At 38.5% G+C, this 8,115-nt stretch overlaps 1 protein-coding gene across 1 annotated transcript; it reads left to right on the top strand.

The window, feature by feature from the left end:
- The first annotated feature begins 1,033 nt into the window (after nt 1–1,033).
- On the top strand, nt 1,034–7,382 carry LOC139147606 (E3 ubiquitin-protein ligase DZIP3-like). Its single transcript, XM_070718756.1, has 4 exons — nt 1,034–1,117; nt 5,498–6,511; nt 6,829–6,970; nt 7,068–7,382. The coding sequence occupies exons 2-4, from the start codon at nt 5,602–5,604 to the stop codon at nt 7,366–7,368; spliced, it is 1,353 nt and encodes a 450-aa protein (XP_070574857.1). The 5' UTR covers nt 1,034–1,117; nt 5,498–5,601; the 3' UTR covers nt 7,369–7,382.
- The last annotated feature ends 733 nt before the right edge of the window (nt 7,383–8,115 follow it).

The raw sequence follows: 8,115 nt of genomic DNA, 5'->3' as shown, positions 1-8,115 counted from the left end.
ACTGTAATGCCAACAAAAAACACAGTGAGTGGTAGTAAGTTGTTTTCTATGCACTTGCAATTTTATCTGTGTATTGAGTGTATTGCCGGGATCTCACCTCCACCTTTTCATGCATATGTGTATGTAAAGTGAAATTCATATTTATATGCATGAAATTATGTATTCCTCTTCATAGACTTCCACATTTATGCATAAAAGTTTCCATACCTCATACTGTAATTCTGTGACCATGCCTGATATTTTCAGTATTTTCAGTGCATTCAATTCCGTTCTGATGTGGTCAGATTCAAACAAACTGGAGTCTGCATTTATAATGTTAAAACGGATTATTGTATCTCACAACCGTACAGTTGGAATCCCGTTTCAATTTTTCATAGAAAAGTCTGCAATGAACTTCCAATCACACAAGTTTTAGATTCAATTGTGGTTTAACATTTACGGTAAAAGTTGATAAGGCCAAAGTAATTAAATTCTTTGTTTTGCGTCCCTACCCGCCTAGGTTTTTAAGGTTTTCATGAAAAACACACACAGTGTATTTGAATAGGAAATTTTAGGACCTACCCGCTTAGCTTTTCTGAACTAAAATTTTGTTACAATTTTGTATTTGCTGCAATCAAATTACATTGTGTTAATTTTCTTGTCTGTGTTTTTCAGCCGCTTAGACACGTACCTTTTCCCATTTAGAGTGGACGCAAAACAAAGAATTTAATTACTTTGGCCTAAGCTATGAAAAAAATAAAACCACTTGGAAAGCTTTTGATTCAGCCGAATTGTCTGCTGTGCGATTTGTTTGCGTTGGAACAGAAACTAGACTTGTGCATGGTCATGTAAAACAAATGTTGCTGTCGTTTTGCTATTAAAAATCTTAACATCAAGGTCTCCTTCCTAAATAGGATGGGTACCTGTGTATGCAGGCCATGTAAGAACCTTATACTGACAGGCTGTAACTAGTGCCCATCTGCACCATCTGTATTTATCATGCATCCCACTTCTGTTAAAAATTAACCTTTACCCAGACAGGCGAGTTATAGACTGTGTGTAGTGTGTACTCGGTCAGACGGTGTTTGTTTAAAAATTTGCTTTTCAGATGACTTCTGCAATTCTAGCTGATACTCAGGTAACTGATAATGTCCTTTCATGTTCAGTTTTCTCTCAATACTGTACCAAATTTCTTTGTTTCTGTTTGTAATGTCATCTTTCACCAAAAGTCCAAAAAAGGTGCCTGTGGTCCATGTATTGGCGTCATGGCGGAAAACGTACAATGCAGATGTTTCAACGAAATTACGTGACAATTTAGTTCTACCCAGAAGGCAGCGTTGGCCCTCATTAAAAGTGTCGAAATAGTATGTTGATAAGTTTACAAATATGAATATTGTTGATAAAAATTTAATATATCTGTCATCATTATATACTTACATAAGTACCCATCTGCACTTGAATCCTGAATAATTTTCAGAATTTATGCCAAAGTCGCGTGGTTGTAGCACAGATCCTCGAAAATAGGGTCTATAGTTCAAGCCCCGGAATTGAAGGCAGTACTATGACATGCCAGCGTATTGCTGTGCAGTGCTGCAACTATATGTCCTACTTCCGAGGATCTGTGCCTCAATCGGGCATACATTTTGACTATCATTCAGGATTCAATCGGATGCTTAAGTCAGGATATAATTATGACAGAAACATTACACTTTTATCGACAATGTTTATATTTATAAACTTATTAATAACATAAACAATTACTACAGTTTTGTAATGACTAATACTGCCATCTGGCCCCGTATATTGAGATGTGTGACTACTGAGTTGAGAGATGAATGTGCAGTTGAGAATTACGAGCGGGATTTTTTTCAGTAAATTGGCGAGAGGCAATACTGTGTCCAGTCACGCAAGGTTCCAGTGTAACCAATTATTCATTTCGTATCAAAGATCAAAGGTTGCGGGAACTATAGAGGCAGATGACAACCTTACATACCGGTGTAACTAAAGTAAAGGCTTGGTGAACTGTACAAAGGGCATCTTACTGATGGTAGGTTTAAACAACAGTATATGAAATCATGTGATATTGTACCACGTAATTAAAACACAGATTTCGCCATTCACCAGGGATAGCCAACAGATTTTAAGAAGCTGTATGCAAGAGTTTCTTAAAATCGTACCATTCGAGGCACATGACACTTCGAACTAAACTCAAACGGAGCGGGAATAGAGATGAAATAAAGATGTCTACGACAAGCTTCCTAATGATTGCCAGTCCACTATAGTTTTCCCTTTCCACGTAAATATATTCTGGGCTCCTCTCATCCATTACAAAGCCCCTCTCCTTCTGTCCTTTGCTAAAACTCCCCGGTTCTCACGCGATCAGATTATAGCAGTTTGTCCATTTAATGGAAGGTTGGAAGAGCTAATTTTGTAATGGTGTTTGAGGTAAGTTAGTAAAATGTCATTTTCATTGATCATAAATCAGGTAATTTCCCTGTAACAAAGTTGAAACTGTGACAAAGTTGAACTTTCGGATATTCCTGACTTTAATGCAATCTGAATTTTGGTTAAAAGTGCCTGAGTATAATTGGAAATCTTTACTTCATCACATTTTCCCTTTAAAAAAGCTCGACTTCTGCATGCTCAGTGAGAGTGGGTTTTTCTTAACAAAATGAGAAACATGACAATATCAGCGTCGCTAGTGCTCTCTTTATAACCCACAGAACTGTTTGGTCAAAACTATGGTATAATATGAGGGTATGTAAAAAGTGGCTGGTCTAAAATGGGATGTGCTTTTCGAAGTGGAAATAGTCAAAAATGGGCCCTGGGGTTTACACTGCATGCCACACACCCATACTATATCTGACAGTAGGTACCCCTGAGTATTTTTTCTAAATTCATTCTTGTTTGGATTGTATTATTGCGTCCAATGCCGACAATAGTATTTTATCACCGCTTGCCACCAAACCGGACATTTTTTTCAAATATCATTGGTAATTAGCAGATGATAACTTCCCCGACATAAGAAAAAAATGTCAACCGACGACTCTGAGGAAAACTGTGAGCTTAGATGTTTGTGGCACTGAATTTACATGAATTGCCAAATGAACGTATTTATTTGGAAGTATATAATTTGTTTAAAACTGAACTTGTTGTTTTTAGTTTTGTGACAAATAGCGACCAAACCGTGTTGATCATACGTTAAGAGTAGCCTGTTGAGCACTAGTACATGTAATAGGTTGAAGAATCTACCCTTGCAAAGTTAACCAGTTCATCCGTTTGAGTTTCCACACCCTAAAGTCACATAGGTTAGGACTGCATATTGTTTACATGTAAAGACCACCAAACGCCGAAAGCAAATGTTATGGTCTGTCAAAAAGTACTCTAGGATTAAGTCATCTAATGATGCACATGAATGATATGGATAAGCAAAACATTCTACGCACACGGCATTCAAGTTAGATTTCAAAACCAGGAATATCGACATCCAGTGTTTTTTTCCATTGCACTGGAGCCTAAAACACGTGACAGTTATGTGCAAGGATTGCAATCATCGAAGCTTACACGGTACAGTATTAAGTTTTATTACACCTCACTCATTCAGCGTGCACTGCCATTGGTTAAACACGACTCACGTGACATGTAAAAGAACGCGTGATGCCCTCTGCGAATGTGATGATGCCCTCTGCATTTGATATTACATGGATGACGTCATTTTACTTACTGCGCATCCTTTCTGCGCAAAACAAATTGTCGTTCGCAAATTGTCGTACTTTGCAGTCGGCAACTTATGGCTGCGAAACGTCATGCAGAGCTATCACCGGCACAGTTAGACGATATTTTGATGCAAGTAAACAGCAAACGAACGAAAATGGCAACAAGGAATGCAATTTCTGTGTTCAGCGACTATGCAAGCAACAAATTTGGATATGCCACCGAGGAGATCGGCAAACTTTAGCGGCAACCCTAGACTAGGCAGTGACAACATTTTACGCTGAGGTCCGGACTCAGAAGGCGAACTGTACTCGAAGAAGTCTTTGTGTTTTTGTTTCTTTGCATGTTTGCTTGTTCGGTGTAATAAAAATAATAACACATGAGAGCTAGGGCAATATCACTATTTTTTTGCCTGCCCTCGGGCAGGTGGTCATGATCGAAATTCTGATGATGCCCTCGCCTATACGGCTCGGGCATCATCAATATTTCGATCACATCACCATCCCTTAGGCAGGCAAGAAATCGTGATATTGACCTCGACCTCATGTGTTATTATTTAAACAGTGCCCTTGGATAACTTAAATTAGACATGTCACAATGAGTTGCACAGGAGAAAATCTGTCAATGGAGTTACGGTAGTTCGCGCCTCGAAAAGTAAGATTTAAACTTTTGCTCAAACTTTCCTCAAGCAAACTTTCAGTCATTCTCTTTCAAAGTCAAGAATAAAGGTCAAAGGTTACCATGCTAATTTTGACCGCCATCCCTGCGTTATCTGTATCGGGTAAAGTAAAATTCTCGATTTCCACAAGACTAAGCTGGTGAAAGTTTTTTTATTCCTTAAGCTTGGAAATGAACTCCAACAAGTGTTGGGCCAAATGAATACTGTAAAAGTTTGAAAGTCCGAAAACCTGGCGCATTCTACCTTTCAAAAGAACTCTATAAGGCTAAGGTAAAGTCGTGAGGTACCGGTTACCAAACCGATGTTAATTTTACGTTTTAAGGCCAACACGATTGGAACTAATTTGGGATAATTGGATTTTCAATTTTTTCAAATTTCTCAAAAGAGTTAGGACCCGTAGCCTATAGCTGAATGTTGCAATATTGCAAATTACTCATAAAAACAAGTGTGTAACGTAAAAAGAAAAACAGATGAGATTAAATTTGTAGATTAAATCTACGTTACTTAACCATCCAATTATCCCAAATTAGTTCCAATCGTGTTGGCCATAGGTTAACTTTAAAATAAAATGAAACTTAACAACCGTGAACTTTGCGAAAAGTACTAATCCGCAAAAAACTTCAGCGAATTATTTGTTACACGCTACAAACAAGCAACATTGGAGCCAGTGATATCCATAATATGTAATCAATTTCATTCAGCATACAAAATCATGGAGACGAAAAAATCTTTGAACATTTTTTTGCAGCTGATGTTAAAACAAGAGGACTCACTGAGGCCATGGAGAACTTCAACATGAAATGTATTTGCTTTACTTGTGATCGATTGCGAGCAGTTCATTTAAGAATGGCAAAATCTTAAAGAACATTTTGAGAGAAACTACCAAGAAAACGTTAAACGCATTTCATGTTATTGCACATCTGAAGTATTTTACAATACTGGAAGTTTGCTCACATATTCACTGACAAGACATGATTGCTATCATTCATCAGACTAAATGGGGGTTTTTCAAGTTCATTCAAGCTTCAGTTGTGCCTATGCAGTTGCTTGACAACATGTCACTAAAATCCAGTGGACTTTGCAGCATTGACTCAGAGTGAGTTATTTCTGTTCTTTACTTTTCAGGAGCAGCACGAGGTACCGGTACTTGATGAGAAAGTGTATAAAAAGACTATATTTATTGGCAATTCTTTGCTGGTGACAGTTTGACTAGCGGTAGGGGCTAAATCATGGCTGCACAAAATGTGTACTCAAAGGACATCATAAACGGTGCAAGACTGACAGCCCTTCTCATCAACGAAGGTACCGAAGTGGTGAGGAAAGTTTTTCTGAAAATAATATCTCCACGTGCTCTTGTAAATGTTCTCAGCGAAAATCAAACCTTACTTAAAGCTCTAGTACCAAAGACTTTAAATAACAGGCAGTTCCTGCTTCTGTTCCCGAAATCTGGCCAACAGCCATCCATTCAGGATTATGATCTAACGTTGATGCTCATTTTGATCCGAAATCTTGGTCATTTTTATGGAGGCTTGCGTCAACCTAACTGGCCAGGATGGGTGAACAGACCGGCACCTACGGATGTGTCAATGGAAGCGGACCTTGCACGCTTGAGACTCTTTCGAAATGAACTGTATGGTCATGTAGCAACCACAGGTATTAATGATAGCCAGTTCACTGAAAAATGGCAAGAACTTGAAGAGATTTTGCTTCGACTTGGCGCTGATCAATCAAGGATTAACCAGTGGCTTCATGGAACACTCAACCATCAGGAAGTGGTACATCTCAAGGAGGTTTTGACCTTGGATGACCAACAGATGAAACTGATGGTCGATTCTTTGAAAGATTCCACATCTCAGAACTTTGAGCGTTTGGATGAAAACTTTAAGAAGTTGAGTGATGCCTTAGAAGTTGTAAAACTCAAGAGTGAGCAACAGCACGGCGAAAACATGGCATTAAGCAAGAAAACGGCCGAATCTCTCGAGGCTCTCCAAGCGGTCGCCAACCTAAATAAAGTAAGATCTGGTAATGTCATAGACCTTGTCCATACTATCGATAATCAGCACAGCAGTCGGGAAAGCGATACAGTGACTCTGGCAGCCGAAATGAAGGATGATAAAAAAAAGACAGAAAGTGGCGAAGGTATGTTGACCCATCATGGTGATGAAGATCAACTTAAATCAGCTGCCATTCGATACAATCAACAGACTTTGCGGGGAAGTATTGATAAGTCCTCTACTGTTTCACTTGAAGTTGCTTCAATTGGCCAAGGAAAGTGACACAGTATTCTATTGAATGTCATTGTGTAAAATATTGTTATAAATACGTTAAACGCATGTGTCACGTGAACATTTGTAATTTGTAATTTAACGAAAAATAGTAATGACCAATTTTTTTTCTAATAACCTTAGCATAACTTTTTTTCCTTTTTTTTTTTTCATTTACACGATTACTTTCAGGCCATTCTAAAGACAAAATCATCGACGAACTAATGTATCACTACAAACATACAGTTGGGAGGACACAGCCTCTACCATGGCTTGATTATGATTTGGATCTAGAGGAAGTGTACACCAGATTAGAAATAATAGGAGAGAGAAGGTAAGACTACCTGTAGCAGAACCCTTCACGTTTAAACATTATTCTTATAGTCATATCACCTTTTGTATCTAATATATTCATGTATTATTTCTTACAGGGAGATATCAATGGAACAGATGCTTGATCCTCTTTCAAGGAAAGATGCACCAAAGCGTGTCCTTATATACGGCAAACCAGGAATTGGTAAAAGCACTGTGTGTCGGAAGTTAGCTTTAGATTGGACACTACCAACAACTAACTATGCTGTGTCCAATTTCGAGTTTGTTTTACTGCTCGAAGCCAAACATGTGACTGGTAATATCTTGGAAGCTCTTTATGACCAAATTATTCCAATAGATTCTTGTGTGGCCAGGTCAGAATTCAAAAACTATATTCAGAAACACAGCATAGGCATCTGATTGTAGTCGATGGTATAGATGAATTGAGCAAAGGGTTCGACACAGATTTGTTTAACATTCTGACAGGAAAGCTGTTGAGACATTCTACCGTTGTTGTCACTAGTAGGTCGGATAATTGGATGAAAATTGGCGCCAGCTATGGCATATGGTATGACAGGCATCTAAACATTAAAGGTTACACTTTGGAAAATGCCATTAAATATGTAGGCAGATATTTTCATTTTGTAAACCCCGAGTTATCGTACGAAGGTCTCACGGAGGGAATGAAAGTCTCTCCCTATTTGAGGGATTTGGCACACAATCCCCTGAATGTCGTCCTCATGTGTGTCCTGTGGGAAGATACGGGGAAACTGCCTAACACGAGATTAGAGTTGTACGAAGAGTTGGTCTATTGTATATGTAGAAGATTCTGTGCAAAGAATAGCATAGAAATGTGCGGTTCCAACCTCCCTAAGATCTGTGAGAAATTGATGTTTCAAACATCTTCTATCGCTTTTGAAGGCTTTGAGTCTGGTTGCCTCACATTTGAGGAATCTGACATCAAAGAGAAATACAAAGATGACTACCTTTACTTGTTAGGTTTCATAACCAAAGAGCATAGTTCATCACGTATCAGACGACACGAGATATACGTTTTCCGCACAAAACCCTACAAGAATTCTTTGCTGCTTATCGCATTGTTAGATTTGACAAGGAGAGACGTTCAGTCATCTTGTCAAAGCTTGCAGCCGAATTTCCCAAAGCAAA

This window comes from Ptychodera flava, chromosome 13 (genome assembly GCF_041260155.1).
Source record: "Ptychodera flava strain L36383 chromosome 13, AS_Pfla_20210202, whole genome shotgun sequence".
In the NCBI taxonomy this organism is placed as follows: Eukaryota; Metazoa; Hemichordata; class Enteropneusta; family Ptychoderidae; genus Ptychodera; species Ptychodera flava.
Note: the sequence above shows the minus strand (reverse complement) of the source record. Positions and strands in the feature narration are given on the sequence as shown.

Coding starts and splice junctions, on each gene's coding strand:
- LOC139147606 (XM_070718756.1), top strand. CDS start 5,602: ATGGCTGCACAAAATGTGTACTCAAAGGACATCATAAACGGTGCAAGA. Junction 6,512..6,828: donor AAAGACAGAAAGTGGCGAAG/GTATGTTGACCC, acceptor GATTACTTTCAG/GCCATTCTAAAGACAAAATC. Junction 6,971..7,067: donor GAAATAATAGGAGAGAGAAG/GTAAGACTACCT, acceptor TATTTCTTACAG/GGAGATATCAATGGAACAGA.